Here is an 18,069-nt window from a genome sequence, read left to right as displayed (position 1 = left end):
AGATGAGTTACTGCTATTTTTTATATGTGTGTATAAATATTGCATTCACAAAATGCTCTATTTGTAGCGTCTGAAATATGTCAGCTTCTTTTACTTGTTGTCCAATATTTGCTCATTTTCTGTATTTCATTAAGAAAAATATGAGAAAGAGCTTCGGCTAATTGAATGCAAAATTTTAGACCATCGGCTTGCAAGAGTTGGTTCCTGTCTGAAAGTGCCTTGGCCACAGAAAGCAAGCCACAGTTGTAAGGTGGTTTTCCTCCCTGCAAAGATTTCTGTAAGATTGATTTAGAACTGCAACAACTTCTAGCCTTTAAAAGACTCATCTAAACTTTATACAGATCCAAACACTGCTGCTCTGGACACTGCCTTAAAAGAGTAATCATTCTCATTTGTAGTAAAACGCTCGCTGTCCTGGAAGATACCAACTTTTCCCATCTCTGGTTTTATGGCTTTTTTTAGATTTACTGAGGTAAAGAGAAAACCAAAATGAGGCCACTGTCCTTTGACGTGTGGTTTGTCACATGTGACCAGATGAAACTGAGCTCCCTAAATGCTCTGTGATCTGCTTTTGGCAACAGGAGGCCTTCCCCTTGTTTAGAGGATGCCAGTGCTTTGTGCTTAGCCACGAGGCCTGAATGTGAATTTTTGCTATTAATTTTCATGCTCAGCCCTGAAGCCAGTTTCATAGCTTTGATCTCTGCTTCCTGATTTCCCCAGAAGCTGAGGGGAAGTGGGTCATTGAAGCCAGGGTTTTCTTTCTGGGCTGTTTTTGGTGGCTGGGCTTCCTGTTTTCCCACTGTGCCAGATGTGTTCATGTATTTTGAGTTGTTTTGCATTTTTTCTACTACTGTACAGTGGTGACTGTGGGGTCGTTATGCCCTTGAACTCTGAATTTTTGCAGCTATGAGTGCATGTGTCTGAGCATTTGGCCCAGTTCAAAAGTGCCTTAGATGAGTGCAGATGTGCAGGAAATGTCAGGCACAGTTGTGAGGACATCAGAATATCGTATTAAATTTTTAAAACCACGCTACTAGCCCTAAATATTATAGAAGGCTATAGAAAAGCAGCTTTTTATGAGTCCAAATGTAATATTGAGCTGTATGAAGTGCAAGCACAGGAAGGAAGAAATGGGTAGCGTATGAGACTAGACACATCGAGGTTAAGCATCTTTTCATGCATAGGAGATGCTCTTGTCTGCTTCCCACCAAGCACCAATGTGCCTGTGTCAGGCTGTTAAAATTTTGAGACATTCAGGTTATTGAATATTTCCTGCTTCTGCATTTTTATGAAGGAGAAATCACGAAGAACTGGAGAGAGCTGATGTTCCGTGAGCAGAGTCAGAAACTATTTCTGCACCTGCATCGTTTCAATAAGCAATGTGGTGTTTCCTCTGTAAAAGTTAAAAAGAAAAAAAATCTGTGCTGAAAGCTTTTCCAGGTTTCTAATTAAGACATAATCAAGGAATCAAGAAAGCCTTGGGATTTTTTTCATTGCAGTACTTTACAGTCTTCAACAGCTGTTGGAAAAAAACACCTAGATTTTTTTTTCCTTTGCAAACTCATTATTTTTAGTGGAGCTAAAGTTGTAGTCTGAATAGTAGAGAAGTTAGAATGTTTTTTGGGATATTTTTCTTTGATTTGGGTACTAAACTGTGAAAATAATAAAATAATTATGGCTAGACCTGTTTAATTTGTCTTTTTTGTAGTTTTTTTACTTAAAGTTTTTCAGTTCTAAATTTTGTGAAACATTTAATTAGCACATAGTCTATATATTTTCCTTTTTTAAGACCCTCTGCTGTGTATCTGCACTCTTGGAAATGGGATATTGGGTCTTACATTCTAGTCTTTTATTTATAATTCCTTGGCATTTTCTAGATTCTGACTTCAATACCATTCAGCACAGGACAAACAAAATAAAATATTTATTAATGGTTTCAAATAGTTTAGATCCTGAGTCTTCCTTTAACAAAGCTTTTGAGGACTTCTTGAAATCCAACCTCAGGTCTGTAATGGGATCTGATTATATTAAATATCTTCTGCTGAGCTTCAGATAATTTTTGAAAGCCTGTTCTGTAAATCTCACAGAAGACTTAAACCTTTTCTGATTTTGATTTCTTCAGTTGATTTTTTTATGGATGTCAGTGTTTCAAGCTTGTATAATTATGGAATTGGGCAGTCACCTTTAAAAAAATCTCTTTCTAGATGATGTCTTGTTATCTAGGACTGATTTTTCTGTATAACTGGTGAAGTTTTTGAGGTGAAAGATAGTATTGTGCTTCTCATTGGCTTCCAGCTGTGGTGATCTTTTGCTGACTTGTCCCTGGGGGAGCAATGGGGTGATGATGTTGCTGCTGCAGAGCTCATCCTTGTGTATCCATATGTCCTCACTCACCTCCTCTCTTGTACCTGTGTGAAAGAAGACCACTTCTGACAAAAGATAATGATATTGAATAGTGAATAACTTAACAGAAAACCTTTATTTTCAAAGGCAGATCTTTGGAAGAGTAATTTTTATTATTGAGGTTTTAATCATTCTGGACAGTTTAGAGGGCAAAGGTGATTTACCTAGGTGAGCATTGATGCTGATCCTTGTTTTCTATGGAATAAGCACTTGCCAAATCACTCAGCCAAAGCTTGCTTGCCAATTACACATCGCCCCTATTTTTAGAGCTGACTTTCAGCTCTGTATTTTCAGCATGCTTTGGAAGTACTAGAGACATGGTGTGACTGTGGTCACAAGGGTTTTCAGGATGAAGAAGAGACGAGAATGTTGACTCCATGATCAGAAGGCTTGATTTATTGTTTTATGATATAGGTTACATTAAGACTATACTAAAAAGCAATAGAAAGGAAAAGTTTCTTCAGCAGCTAGCTAAGCTAAGAATAGAAAAGAATGAATAACAAAGATCTGTGTCTCAGACAGAGCAAGAGCCAGCTCTGCCATGAGTGGTCAAGAAATCCAAACACCCACAGGAGACCAATCACCTGTTACATTCCACAGCAGCAGATAACCATTGTTTACTTTGGTTGCTGAACTGCAGCTTGTCACAAGGAAAAATCCTAAGAAAGGATTTTTCATGAAAGATGTCTGCGACATGTCACCTTTTTTTATTTAGTTAAATTAAAAGGAAAAAGTGTTTGTAATTTTCTCTGCTGTACTCATGCCGAAGAAAAAGACAAACACTTGACAGGTTATCTGTTGCCAATCAAACTCCACTCAAGTGCTCCTGTGGAATGCACTGGGAATTTCTTCACCTGTAGAACATAAAATTCTATCATATTACTAAAACAATTCTATAATATAAGAAAATGCAAAAACAATGCAAAGAAAATTCAAGTCCAAGCAGCTGAGTTTCAGGAAAAGTCCATGGCTTGAAGATGTTCCTCTTTGCCATATCTGAAAGTTTCTTTTGGTCCTGAAACAGGCTTGCTACAGAAAGGTCCATCAATATTTATCAAAAGTCCATTGACAGTCTTCAAACAATTTTGAGAAAATTAGAAAATTTCTGAAATGTCTTGCCACAGCCCTTCATTGAACAACTTGGGCTGAAGCCAATCCCTGGCTCCTCAATGCCTCTGAGCTGCTGCCAGCTCTTTCACCCTTTTTTATTCAATTTAAATTTTTTTTTTTTTTTTTTTTTTTTTTTTTTGTTTGTCTTGTCGGAAAGAGCAGCAGCAGCAGCAGGGGAGCCAGAGAGAGGCCCTTGGGGGCCCTGGCCCATGTGGAAGGATCAGGAACCCCAGACCTGGCCCACTGAAAGGTGGCCCAGGACCAGAAGGGGGAAGCAAAGCCCCCAAACTCAACAGGAGGCTGGGAGGTGGCCCTGGCCCAAGCAACCAAGGCAGACAGCCCAGGCCCAGCCCCCGAGGCAGGCTCTGCATTGGCACAGACCCGCACCCTGCTGCCAGTACAATGGCAGAAGGGGTGACCAAACGCTTCCTTTCCCCAAAATCACCGAGGCATGCCGGCAATGTGAAGACAGAAGCTGTCCCGAGAAACTTCGTCTCGGGTCTGGGGATGTCCTTTCCCCACAGCAGACAAGCGATGCTCGCTTCCTGCTGTGCCCTCTGCCTCTGCAATGCAAATGCACCAGGTGTTCCTCCCATCTGCCTCACGGCACCACCGCCACCCGCTCTGGGCTGGGGACCAGGGGCAGAACTTTCGGGACCCACCTTCCCCTCGCCGCTGGGGCGCGCGAGGGGCGGCAGAGAGATTCGCATCCCCCAGGGGGAAAACCCAGACCAAACACCCCCCAACCCGCCAAGAATGCTGATCTTGAAAACAGGCAGTCGCGCTGCGCCCACAGCCAGCTGTCGGGCCATGCCTCCTCCACGGAAGGACAGGCTGACGCCCTCTTCCCCTGTCCCAGCTCGCCCCGTAGGGGCAGCCCCGGGACAACCCGAAAAACTCAGGGAGGAAGTCACGCTGGATGCAGGAGGCGCCTCTGCTGCTGCCGCCGACTCCAAGGCAGCCTCTGACGCGGACATGGAGAACGGAGTCCCCGCAGGGGCGGGCAGCGGGGCCGCCTGGGGAGGCGGCGGGGGCGGCACGGGGTCAGCAGCTTCTTCTGCGCCGGACTCTGACATCGGCCGCGGAACCGCAGTCGCAGAAGGCGGCGGGACGGCCGGGGGGAGCGGTGGATCGCTGTTGCCCAGCAACATCGGCGCAGCCGCGGGAAGCGGTGTCTCTGAGATAGATGCAGGCAGGGAAGCCGGTGGAACCGCGGCTGGAACGCCCACAGGCTCCCCCGGAGGGGCGGCCGCGGGACGGGCCGCGGGGGGAACCGCCCGCACCCGCGGGGCGGGCTGGGGCAGCGCCCGCGGCGCTGGCCGGGGCGGTGCCCGTGGCGCTGGCCGGGGCGGTGCTCGCGGCGCTGGCCGGGGCGGCGCCGCCCACTCCCATCCCCCCTGAGAGCAACGGGAGGGGGGAACAAACGGCTCCGTCTGAGCATGCTCCGAAGACGCAGTAAAAAAAACTTCGGCTGCGGGCGAAACTTCGCCCCCCCACTGTGGTTCAGGGGGGCTGGAAAGCAGCAGATCGTCCCCCTCCAAAGGGTCTTCCCCCGGAATTGGGGGGAACGGGGCTTTGCCCTTGCAGTTAGCAATCCAGGGAAAAACAGCTGCTCTCCGTTTCAAGACTAGAAAGAGCTTCAAAAAGGTTGGATAAATCGAGGGGCATCCGAACCCCCGGTATAAAAAGAATTGGAAAATGGAGCCCATACACTCCCAGACAAACACATCGAGGGCATATAGCACATTCGTAAAAAACCCAAAGAGCTTTGCCCATCGAAAAAACTCATAGAGATCTGTCTCCGACAGGAGAATTCTGTCCTCTTCACCCCATTTTTGCCAGAGGGCAATAAGTTTCTCCTCTGAAGGGGAGAATGGAACCTCATCCTCTAGGGGAGGAGTCCTCCAGATGAGCAGCCACAAACTGCGACTGACCTCATCTTTAGGAGGGGAAAAACCAACAGTACCTTGTGACAGTGTCCAGGACTCTCTGGCTATCTGCACGGTGCTGCTGAGCTTTCCGAACATCTTCCTGGAGGCTTTTCAGAAGGTTCCCTTTGTGGTCAGCCTTGCTGTGAACTCTGTCCAAATTCGGATCTTCAGTTCTTCAGCTCCTGGCTAGAATCCACTTCTGTGGTCACTTGTGAAGCAACCATCAATGCCACACATTCAGGGTTTACCCAGTGCAGCAATGCTCCTCTGGTGGTCTCACCAAGTGATGATTGTCCTCCTCAGTCGGGGGTCACCAATTGTGACTGTGGTCACAAGGGTTTTCAGGATGAAGAAGAGACGAGAATGTTGACTCCATGATCAGAAGGCTTGATTTATTGTTTTATGATATAGGTTACATTAAGACTATACTAAAAAGCAATAGAAAGGAAAAGTTTCTTCAGCAGCTAGCTAAGCTAAGAATAGAAAAGAATGAATAACAAAGATCTGTGTCTCAGACAGAGCAAGAGCCAGCTCTGCCATGAGTGGTCAAGAAATCCAAACACCCACAGGAGACCAATCACCTGTTACATTCCACAGCAGCAGATAACCATTGTTTACTTTGGTTGCTGAACTGCAGCTTGTCACAAGGAAAAATCCTAAGAAAGGATTTTTCATGAAAGATGTCTGCGACAACATGGATTAGAGGTACATGAAGCATTAGTGTTTCATGTTTGGTTTGTAAACCTTTTCATGGTCACTTAGCCTAGCCAGATTTATTTGAGGTTTTTAGGTTGAATGAACATCAGCAGCCAGGCTGAATGTCCTCGTGCCCAACATATTCAAATGCTCTTTTTCCCTAGGAGTCCCAGGGTGGCTGTTTTCCCCTGCAAGCCTGCATATATTTTGTTTATTTGCTTTAGTTTCACAATCTCTTGTATAATAAAACCTTCTTAGCCATCACAATTGCCAAGAAGAGGCAGAAATATGGGGTCTAATCAGAAGTGAATTAAAAGAATCTGCAACTTTGTATGAATGCAAACTAAAGATTACAGAATCTTTAAATTAAGCTTATTGTTTCAGGTGGTTCTAGTCAATGGATTTTTCACATCTGTGATTGGCAATACTCCTATCTTACAGAACCTAGGAAGTAGCAGGAGCTAACATTGTGTCTCTTCCCACAGAACTGTGCTATTTTTGTGAAAATAATTTAAATTTCCGAGTAGTAAATTGGAGGAGAATGTTGCTACCAGCTTCAAACAGTCAAGGCTTGTTTTCCTGTAACTGTTCAGAAATAAGTGTCTTTGGCACCTGGGAGATTTAGCTCAGTTCCTTTTCTTTTTAAAGATTCTTTATGCTCATTCCAGTTTTACAGATGACTGAATTATTTTCATAGTTATGGTAGTCAGCATATGGGAACTGTTAAGATGGTAAAATTATTATCAGACCCATTTGACCAAGATTTTAATTGGACTTTTGTATTCCACAATAGCTGAGGATAAAATGCCTTGTCCTGTTGTCAAGACCTGAATTAAAAACAATAAGGGACAATCAGATGCTTTTATTCTATTTTATTTTTTTCATTCAGGTCTCATCCCTGCAAATTGGAAATACATAAATATGCTTGCAGTTCATCTATTTTATAGTCCTAATTACTGCCTTGAATGAAAGGAATGTATTTTGGTTGATTTTAAACATTTGCCTCCTTTTTCTGTGCTTGCAGGTTCTAATTGACTGGATTAATGATGTGCTGGTGGAGGAGAGAATCATTGTCAAACAGCTTGAAGAGGACCTGTATGATGGGCAGGTGCTGCAAAAGCTGCTGGGTGAGTCCCTATCAGAGAAGGTGACACCAAAGACTGGGAGGGCCCAAAATTAACCTCTCCCAAAGCTGCAGACTTTGCAGTAACTCAACATCTCAGGGAGATGGTTGATGTCACTGAAAGCTGCCTCAGCTTCTCCATCTGTTCTCCTCAGGCTGTCTGCTGAGAGGGGAGGAAATCCAGGTAATTCCTAGGTATCTGTTTCATGGACTGACTGTAGTCCAGGCAGCTGAAGTGTGGGGTAGAAAAGGAGTGAAGAGGTTTGTGTTTGTGGGGCCAAGCAGAAGCCATGTGGTCAAAAATTTTGTCAGTGTATTTTGCTTTTGAAAGCGTCTGGGCTGAGAGCTGTTTTGAGGTCCTGATTAAAAGTATTACTTTTGGGGGTGAAAAAAGAAAAAGAGAATGAATGACAACAGACATGTGCTCAAAATGTGCACCTCTGTGTGAATGAAACATGAGGGGATACACTCTTTTAAGAATTTGGGATTTTGCAGCCCACTTCCATCTTTGCAATGTGTATGTTGATGCAGCAAGCACAGTGGAGAAGACTCAGGATAATCCAGTGGTTTATGCGGATGCTTTTAGAAAACAAAAAAGCTTGAGGCTTCCAGTTCTGTATAAATACACACTTTTTCTTAGCCAGACTGCTCTCAGCTCACTTCTGATGTGTTTTCAGGAGTGGGCTGGGCTGTGGGATGTGTGTGTGTCACAGTGGGGCAGGAGGACCTAGTGCTGCTGGTTCCACTGGCTGCTGAATATTTTGCACAGGCCCCTTAAATGAGAGGTGTTCTGATGTACATCCACAAGCTTTTAAAATTAGTTAATGACAATTAGCTTTGCGTGCAGTTGAAACTCCTCAAAAACAATAACTTGAGGAATGAAGCAAGAGTACTTTGAACACTTCTAACACAGGGTTAGCCTGCAGCCAGGAGCCTCCAAATGTTGTACGGATCAGCACTGTACAGGCAATTTTAACTGGGGAATATTTGCTTGAATCCAGTTGTTCTTCGTAACTCTGCGGAGCTGGGGAAGGGTCTGGAGCACCAGGAGGGGCTGAGGGACCTGGGGGGCTGAGGGACCTGGGGGGCTCAGCCTGGAGAAAAGGAGGCTCAGGAGGGACCTTCTGGCTCTGCACAACTCCCTGACAGGAGGGGGCAGCCAGGGAGGGTTGGGTTCTGCTCCCAGGTAACAGGATAAAACAGTCTCAAGCTGTGCCAGGGGAGGTTCAAGTTGGATATTGGGAAAATTTTTGCACTGAAAGGGTGGTTAAGTCTTGCCACAGGCTACCCAGGATGGTGTTGGAGTCACCATCCCTGGAGGCGTTCAGAAATCATGCAGGTCTTGCACTTGGGGATGTGGTTTAGTGGTGGACTTGGCAGTGCTGGGTTAGTGCTGGGACTCAGTGATCTGAAGGTTTTTTCCAGCCTTCCAAATGGTTCTATGGTTCTCTGTGCAGATCAGTCAGACTTAGCATATCTGACAGGAGGAAGGATGGACTTGGACATCTTGTAGCCTGAGATCTTTTACTGCACCAGCTTTTACTCATTTCCTGCATTTTGGGCCCCTGACTGGAGAGCAGATGCATCTCCTCTGACTGGAGCTACCGCAGCTCTGCCTCAGTCTTGTTCTGTTCTTCAGCAGTGTCTTTTTTCCTTCACCTTCCCTCACCTTCCTGGAAAAACTAACAAGGTGTGGTCATTAAACTTCAAGTAGTAGTTAACCATTCCTTTTAAGTGAGAGGCGTTTTGTCTTGATAGCCAGGCCCCCAAAAAAGGATGAAAGACAACAGCTTGTCACTGGGCTTATGCTGAAGGGATTTGAAGTTAGATATTAGTAAATGACTGATGGAGGTGGAGCTCCTTGTTTAGTTAATTTTATCAAGATGCAAGCAGTGCCACTCAGAGAAGCTGGAATGTCTTGGTACACATGATATTGGTGTGAAAGGAAATAAATTTGTTTGCTGACTGATAGGTAACCTGGGCTGAGAATAGGCAGAAGCCCTAACATATGAATGAAAAATTATTTTGCTTTTTTTCATAATCTTGATAAAAAAATATTGATTAAAAAATCCCTACGTTAGATTGCTAGAAACATTTAAGAAGTTCAAAGTATTTGTTAGTTGATAACCTCCAAGTCTTTTCTCTTTGAGTTACTAGAGTACTTTTTGTATTGCTGCCACTTTAAAAAAAAAAGAAAAAAGATATCTTCAGCTAGATAAAACATCCAGAAGAAGCATGCTCTTAAACTTGAGAGCAGAAATATCTCCATTATTGGAAAAAGAGGAATTTTGATGACTCTGAAACATTTCTGAAAGAGTCATCAGAGTCTTTAGAATCTCATTTTGTGAAAACAGTTTTGATGAAGTATGTTTTTTGTTTTAGAGAGTGGAATAGTATATAATTAGAATATGGCCAACGACTCCTGACATCCTGGACAGATCAGCACAGTGAGTTTGGCCACATTTTTTTGTGGGTGTGGAGCAAGAACAGGGATGAGCTGTTCCTATTGCTCTGGTGGCTGGAGGACTCTACCCCACCTTCATCAGCTCCCTGGTTTTTCTTTTTTTTTAGAATTTTAGCTTCTGTCTCTTTTGCAAGGGCCACAACACAGAGAAAGAGAAGAACAAGTTGTCTGTGACTTTGGCCACAAATAGTTATATTACTTAAGCAGAACTGAAATTTTAGTAATGGAATTTTATACATTTTCCTGTTATATTTCATTTTGGAAGTAATCTACTGTGATGTGACAATGTCAACAACATGACAAGATTATACCAACTTACTTTTTAAATTAGTTCCACTGATCTAATCCTGGTATGAGTCTTGAGGGTTTGAGGATGCAAAATGTGCTTTAGCTTAAATTCATACCTTCAGCCGACTTGAAATTAAGCTTGTCAAGCTGAAGTAAATGTTCATACAAAATATTTCCCATTTATTGTCCTAAACTAGCTTTAAAAAAGTCCTTTATACCTGTGCAGATTCCTCGTGCAGTGAAGGCTGTGTTGTGCCAAATGCTTTTCTGCAGTGAAAGAAAATGGGAGGTATAATTAATATTGCTGTTAGCTTGATGTCTAGCTGAAAGTTGTTACGTATTTTGATATCTGATTGATGAGCATGTTCAGCCAGACTTTACCAGTTTTGTCACATTTTTATTGGAACTGACATATTTTGGTGAAAGTTTTACTTTCAGCTATTTTTCCATCCAAGGAAAATAATTATCTTAGAAAAGTTCTAGTGGACTCCGGTGGTCTGTGCTTATCTCCACACAGTTTAATCTGGTTTTGTCTGCCCTTTTTATTTATTTATTTTGTTTGTTTTTCAAATGCAGAAAAATTGGCTGACCGTAAACTGAATGTGGCGGAGGTGACACAATCTGAAATTGGTCAGAAGCAGAAGTTGCAGACGGTCTTGGAAGCTGTCCATGATTTACTCCGACCCCATGGCTGGACAATCAAGTGGAATGTCGACTGTAAGGACTTTTATTATATTTTCTGTCTCAGTAAGTGTGTTATCACTTAGGAAGTCTGCTAAGATCATTTTTCCCCAGTATCCTCCAGTGCAATGGAAAGCAAGCAGTTGGGTCTGCCTGTCTGTGATCAGAGAAGGTCGGGACTTGTAAGTTATGCTTAAAGGAAGGGCTGAATGTAGGCTTTGCTACCTAATTCAGGAAAAAGGAGGAAGGATAAAAAGACTGTGTTGACCAAAAGCATTTTTCACAGCCTTTTTCCCCCAGAGCTGTTTGTTTAAAATAACACCTCAGTGTCCTTTCACTTGCTTCATTTCCCTTGTTCCCTGCAGCCATCCATGGCAAGAATTTGATTTCCATCTTGCACCTTCTGGTGGCTTTGGCCATGCATTTCCGAGCTCCCATCCGGCTGCCTGAGCACGTGTCTGTGCAGGTGGTGGTTGTACGGGTGAGTATCAGCTCCTGGGAGGAGCAGAGGGGATTCTGCAGGGCTGGGCTGCTCCCACCCATTGCCTTCCATCTCTTGTCATTTAGAAAATGTGTGGTCCCACTTGTTTGGTGAGTCCCGTGCTTGGGAATGCATTTTTGGGTTCCATGTGCTTAAATGAGACCCCAAGGACAGCACATCTTTAGTAGGTTTGGGGCCACCCTTTGCTATTTCAATAGCATGCTCAAACATGCAATGGGATTTTGTATAAGGGAGCATTGAGCTTGTAATTTCCATCACTCTGGTACAGTTTTTTTGCCATGCATTTTTTGCAGAGAAGCCATCGAAACCTAAACAGCACAGGAAGGAGCTTCAGCATATAAAATCTCCCCAGTCTGGAATGCCTGTTAGCAGTGTGGTTTTTCCCCAATGACTTCATGTGCAGACTTAGACACATTGTTTTCCTTGGCAGGCCTGATAGACTTTCATCATTTCTTTCACAATCCTGTGATTTTGTTAGCTTTCCTTAGGTATGGGGGAGAGATCTGAACTAAGGAACCCTGACTGCTTCCCTCCTGCCCTAGATACTGCTCTGGTTATTCCTTTCTCTGCTTTGTGTCAACCTTTTCCTCTACAAAGGCTCTACTTTCAAGCATCTGTACTGCTTCTTTTTCCTTGCCTTCTATCCCAGTGAAAGTTTCCCATGGGAACCCAATTTTTCTCCCAGCTGCTGAACCCCAGGCAGATGTGTTCCGGCTGGCACTCTGCTCTACAAGTGCCTGTTTGCTGTGGCACTCACTCTGCAATTTACTGTTCCAGCTGTGAGTTTCTTTTCAAGAATGAAGAAGATAAAGTGATCCCACACCCTGTTTTGCAAACTTGGATCCCCTTACAAGATGCAGGGTGGTAGATTAGATGAGCTTCATTTTGCTTTATATTTAAGTGTTTCCAGGTTGCCTGCCTGGATGCACTAGACATGTAGGATGTGATGTAAATGAGAAATTGATGGATGTTCCCTGGTTCATAATAAATGTGTGTATTATCTATAGGAGGTGATTTCGAATTTAAGAACAGTGAGATAGTTATAAAGTAACATGAATGTAAATAGGAGACTGATTTATTTTAAGATTTCTTTTGTCTGTCTTGGAAAGATAAGGAGGAACATATAAGCTGGTCAGCAGCTCTCTCACATCCTGATGTGAAAAACCTCCTTCTGCCCAGTACAGTGAAGTGTCTTCTATAACTACTAAGGCAGAAAAAAATATGAGGTAGAGAGATAAAGCCTCCCTTTCCTTGTCCTTAGTTCAAGCTACAGAACCATCCACCTCTACAGCAGAAAGAAGGCTGTGGAGAAGGTTTTCACTTCTTTTCCTGTTGGAGGGATATAGAGGAGACTCCATCTGGTTCACCAGAGTCCCTGGATCTTGAGACTAGATGACATAAAGGCTGACAAGAAACTAGGCAGGAGAGAGAGCAACACCTGTGTCCCCAAGGAGTCAGGTATAGTGGGGGTTAAGTCAAATCCTAGAGGCCCTTGCTCTTGGATCTAGAGCCTGGAGTCCTGGCAATGGGCATGGGCACAGCTGGCCCTGTGCAAGAGGAGGCTTCTCTCAGCCCCTAACCCAGTGCTAGGAAAAGCTTGCAACTCTTCATCTTTGTTTATTTAAATGGAAAGCAAGGGGTGGTATGAAACAGAGCATGTTCATTCTGGAAAAAAATCCTTCTGCCTTCTGGTTTGGTAAACTGAATTTTTGTAGTTCAGCATCCACAATCTAGGATGCTGAATAATAATCTAAAAATACATGCTGGTTCAGTAACACAGATCTCTTTAAATGAACTTTGTTTGGCCTCTATTATTCTAATGACAAACAGAATGGTGATGAGGTGAATATTGTTCCTAATCCAAACTACTAAGAAAACTACTATTAAGAAGATTATTGCCCCTATTACCAATCTGTTTTGAAGTGATCTCTTGTTACATATCCCAACAATGAACAGGGTTCTGTCAAACTAGATCACAGTTAACATAAGGTGTTAACTGAGAGGTTTTCATTTAAATGGCTCTTTTTGCTTGGATATACATTTGAGGGTTAAATAAACAGTTTAAGTGACTTCTGTGCAAGTCTTTCAGAACTGACCCTGCAGCAAAAAAGCCATGCAAGATGCTATGGGAGTATGGTGCAGGAACACACCCACACTGAAATTTTCAAAACTAGCTAAGTCTCATTTTCATGGGTGACTTTGATTAGCTTTATCCACTTGTTGAGCTGTCCTCACACTGTGCACATCCCTGAGGTGCTTCTTCCCCAAAAGGACTGTGCTTACACCATGAAAATAAAGTGGTTTAGCAAGTGACTGCTCAGCCAAGATGTGTGCATTTCCACAGCCCATCCCAGAGCAATGCAGAACACCTTATGAGCTTGTGTAAGTGCTATGGGCTCTTTTTTACTCTTACCTTCAGTGTCCTAATGCGCAAAGAGAGATAATATTATGACAGCACTGTGCTACACGGAAGATGTTTATCCAGATCTCCACAGTTCCATGGTAATTCTGCCCTTTCATTAAATCCTTCTCTTCCTTTACCATCTTGAGGTGACAGACTGAGACTTTCTTAAGGTGTTGCATATGTTTTTTAATTAAAATAATTGATTTAGAGTCTGAGAAATATCTGTAGCTCAATCTGGGTCTGTCAAACAATGCACTATCCTTTTTTGGTCCTGCACTGTTAGTTTGCTCAGAAACCCACGAGCATTTCGGAGATGGCTTTCTGTTTTACCTTCCTTGGCAGGAAGAACTTTTAGCTAGCTATCTGTCTTTCCATATTAAGTGGAACAACTACAAGACCAACCCAGCAGAAAACCACTTAGCTTTTTATTATTTCATAATGGCCTCCGTGACATAGCCCCTCTGACGAGCAGAGTTCCTGAAACAGTTACTTGGAAGTAACTTGAAAACCTTTTTGAAATCAACCTCCAGAATTAGTTTTCTTGCTGGTTTCTTTGTGTGAAGTAGGAAACTGGGGAATCATGGCAATGTATGCCCAAGTTATTCAAGAAGGGTCCTGGCAGAGCAAGGGTTCACGTGGGCCTTCTAGTTAAATTCTGTGAGCAGCTACTCTAAGTGCTGAGTTAAGAGTCTAGGGTGATACATGCTTTAATGCTGGTGTCACTCAACACATGCCTGTCATTCCAGCTCTCCTCAGTGAGGGCAGGGAGGAGAGAAACTGTTGGTTTTGGTGATGCTTCCAGTGAGGACTGAAAACACTGAGATTTTCCAGCTGACTCGACTGCCTGCTATTCTAAATGTAAGCTTGCATGGTGAAGAAATACCCTAATTCAGGAAAACCAAAAAAGTTCTCAGAATTAAGTGGAAAAATTGTCCTTAAGGCTCACTGTATTGGTTATTTTTGCAAGGTTCAGGAATTGTCGTCTTTTATGCTTAGCTCGTGTCAGCTTCATTCTTAAAATTGCAGCATGTCCCGCCTTGGTGCTGCTGGGAGATCTGGGGTATTTTTACAGTAATTCCCTTTTAGTGTGAGTTTCAGACTGAAAGGTCAGAGCCAGGGCAGGATGAAGAATAAATGTGTCTGGTGCCAATGGTGGAAGGAATCAACATTTTATCAAGGAATGACATTTGCTTTTGGATTGCAAGGTCAGGAGACCTAGGCTTGCTGTGAGAGAAGCATGCTGGGCTGCCTGGGAGGAGGAGCAGTGCTTCCTTTTCTACCAGCTGGGGAGCCAGTGCTGGAAACCATTCCTCTTTCTTATCAGGTATTTGGAGGCATTACTCACGAGTCATCACTTACTGAGGTTTTGTTCACAGGTTACACCATCTTCTCCCTGGGATTCAGGGTGCCTGGAAGGTCCTGAACCCTGTGTTAATAAAGCAGAGACGTGGTGGGATGGAATAAAGGCAACATTGTTTTGTATGCAGGAAAACACTGCCCTGTCAGATGCCTCCTCATTTTTCCATCCATGCTGTCATGCTGGCTTTTCCCCCAAAGCTCCTGGCGCTGTTCCCATGGCTCCCTTCGGGGAGCAGGATGAGATAGGAGTGTGATAGGGAAGTGAGGGCTGTGAAGACATGGCCAGCTGGCAGCACAAAGCCCAGGGCCCCGGCAGGCATGGAGCTGTTACAGCTCCCCCCCTGCCTCCAGCCAGGCTCCCTCCCTTCCAGCAGCTCTGCCTGCCTTCATTACTTCAGTAGGGAGTGGAGGGGCAGGAGCTCTTCTTGCAGGTTTTTAGATTTCAATTCTCATTTCTCATACTGCTTCTGGGGAAGGATGTGTTTCTCCTCAAAGCTGTTCTCCCTAATAAGTTCTTGCTTGAGGTTTGGCTGAGATGGTAAAGATGTACAGAGCTTGTGCCTGGGGGGGGGGCTGTTTCCCTTAACCCTCCCCTAAGTCATGCTGACAGACCTGCTTCCTAGATGGCTGCTGAGATTTGAGCTCTTTCTGTCAGCTTTTTGAGCATGCAGAAGGGAGGAACGAAATTCCTCTATTCATGCATAGTTTTGAAAGGAACCCATGGAGATGCTAAGCGAGTTTTTTCACTCAGGTGAAAGCGCTTCCACCCTCTGAGGTATTTTGAAACTGTCTCAACACGTGCTATTTCTCTTGGGTAGAGACTCCTTATTCGTGCAGAAAATTGTGCCAAGGAGAGACAACCTGGTATCAGGGAAGTGCTGTTCATTGTGAAATCATTAGCTGAGCTTTTTGTGCTCCCTGTGTTTCCTTGGAGGATGTGTGTGTCCCTGTCAGGTGTGTGGCAGAGGCCCTAGTGGCATGCCTGCTCTAGGAGAGCTGTGCAGCACGCTGGAGCCCTGGCCTGGGAACAGCCATCCGTGTCATTTCTGTCCCAGAAGAGTCAGGCTGCCAGATGTGCCTAGCTGCTGGCAGGCACTGTGACATGACCAGCTGCCCTGTGGGAATCTAAGGTGGGGCTGACAATCTCCAAACTGTATTCCAGGCATGATGTTGACTGTGGTCTGAGGAGGAGGAGGATTGCCAGTGAGGCAGTTAGCTGCAAATACACATTTCCCAAACATCCCTGTGGCTGTCAGCCTGATCAATGCCACTGTTCTGGGCGTGAATCCTCCTGTGTCAGCTGTTTCACCTCTGCCTCTGTGAAACTTAGTGAATTCATCCAGTTCTGTTCTCTGGTGCTCTGAAAGATGCTGAATGAGCCCCTGATGAGCTTCTCCTTTGCTAATTCCATCTTCCTTTCCAGAAACGTGAAGGCCTCCTTCAAACCACTCATGTTTCAGAGGAGCTGACGACCACAACAGAGTAAGCACAAAACACTTCTGTGCAGGATGTGAGACCATTTCTAAGCATGAGGGAGAAGTTTAACCATCCCCCATCCTTGCTAAATTAATGAAATCCTTTCATGTGGTGTTTTTTTAACTACACGGAGATGACTTGGTCTCTGAAAATATGCTACAATGGAGAAGTGTCCTCTGGAAATTCTTGTGTCTTAGAAGCTTTTAACTGAAAGTGAGCCTTTTTCCCCCCCTGCCTACTGAATGTAGCTATATATATGCTTAGTGCTATTTTCTCTATTAAGTGAAGGGCTAATGTAGATATTTTGGGGGATAATTAGTTTGAAAAAAGGCAATTCTTTGACATAGCTCTCTAAACTGAAGTGATACAGTTAAAACTGTAAGGAGAGAAGAGCTCAGCAAAAATAAATAAATAACCCTCTTCTCTCTCCAGTTTTTGTACCAGCTTACTTTGCTGTATGTTTTTACAGTACTTTTTGCAAAGAGAAGGCTAGACATACATTTTGGCTTCAACTGAAAGCTGAGGTTTTCCTTCACATGGCCTGAAGGCAGCTTTTCTAAGAGGGGCTTACATGAGCCCTCCCTCAGTTTATCAGTGTATTGGCTCTCTGTAGAATTGGCTCAGCTTCCCATGGCTTTGAAGATAAAATGAAGCACCATGTGGTGCTAAGTGGGGAAGATCTTTCAGATGGAAGTGCACAGAAATGAGATCATAATATCTCTGTGTGGACATTAAAGATCTCATAGTGGTTTTTGTAGGATCAGAGCTCTGGCTCAGGTTTGCGGGCCAAAATTCCTCCCCTCTCTCCTGTGCCCTCGAACAATGCAGTGAGCTTGTGCTCTCCTCCAGATGTGGTTTGCAAGATGTGATCTGCAGGCTGGGGCTTGGACATTTTTAGCAAGAAAGATGTTTGCAGATTTGCCTGTGTGTTTATATGTATGTTTTATGAAGCTAATTAATATTACACAGTATTAGGAGGTTACTGCTTAATGTGTTGCATATCCAGACACAAGTACACCTATGGAAAATGCAGTGATCAGCAGAATCCAACATTCACTGAATGCTTTGCAATTCCTCTGTGCAGATCAGGGCCTGATTCTCAGCTGATAAACATCTGCATGTCTGATGTCACTGGCTATGTATGTATTTCATACACGGCAATTTTATTTACATACTATTCACATAGAATGTGTTTTCTTCAGAGAAAACAAGTTAAAGTGAGATAGACGGCTTTGCTTCTTGTAAGCTGTGTGGTTTAGATTATATTTGTGGAAATACACATACAAGCACTTTTAGTCATTCACCCTTCATCATCAAAAGTACGGATAAGAAGTCATATTTATGTGCAAAATGTAATTAAACATTTCCATTAATTTCAAATGGATTTCCCTGACTTCCCTGGTGCTCTGCTGGGGACATTCCTGCAGCACATTGGGTCTGCTTTGTGATGTTCTCAGACCCCTGAGTTTGTACAAGTTGTTGGCCCTCTGCATATTGAAGGACAACTCCTTTTAGGGCCATTGTCTTGTCTTCCCAAACTGATTATTCATGAACTAACTTCATGTTTTTGAATTCTCTGACTTGCAGGATGATGATGGGAAGATTTGGTAAGTAACAACTCCGAATTTTTTT

General features: G+C 43.7%; 1 protein-coding gene across 3 annotated transcripts in view; it reads left to right on the top strand.

The window, feature by feature from the left end:
- Positions 1–18,069, top strand: part of PARVB (parvin beta) — a 54,817-nt gene that overhangs the window by 24,290 nt on the left and 12,458 nt on the right. For all 3 annotated transcript variants that reach the window (XM_036404983.2, XM_036404985.2, XM_036404984.1), the window contains exons 4-8: positions 7,165–7,267; positions 10,592–10,732; positions 11,062–11,177; positions 16,385–16,443; positions 18,025–18,044. In XM_036404983.2, coding sequence (XP_036260876.1) covers positions 7,165–7,267; positions 10,592–10,732; positions 11,062–11,177; positions 16,385–16,443; positions 18,025–18,044 — 439 coding nt within the window. The remainder of the gene's footprint in view (positions 1–7,164; positions 7,268–10,591; positions 10,733–11,061; positions 11,178–16,384; positions 16,444–18,024; positions 18,045–18,069) is intronic.

The sequence above is a fragment of the Molothrus ater genome, chromosome 5, assembly GCF_012460135.2.
Source record: "Molothrus ater isolate BHLD 08-10-18 breed brown headed cowbird chromosome 5, BPBGC_Mater_1.1, whole genome shotgun sequence".
In the NCBI taxonomy this organism is placed as follows: Eukaryota; Metazoa; Chordata; class Aves; order Passeriformes; family Icteridae; genus Molothrus; species Molothrus ater.
The sequence above is the reverse complement of the archived record's forward strand: the minus strand, read 5'-3'. Positions and strand labels throughout refer to the sequence as shown.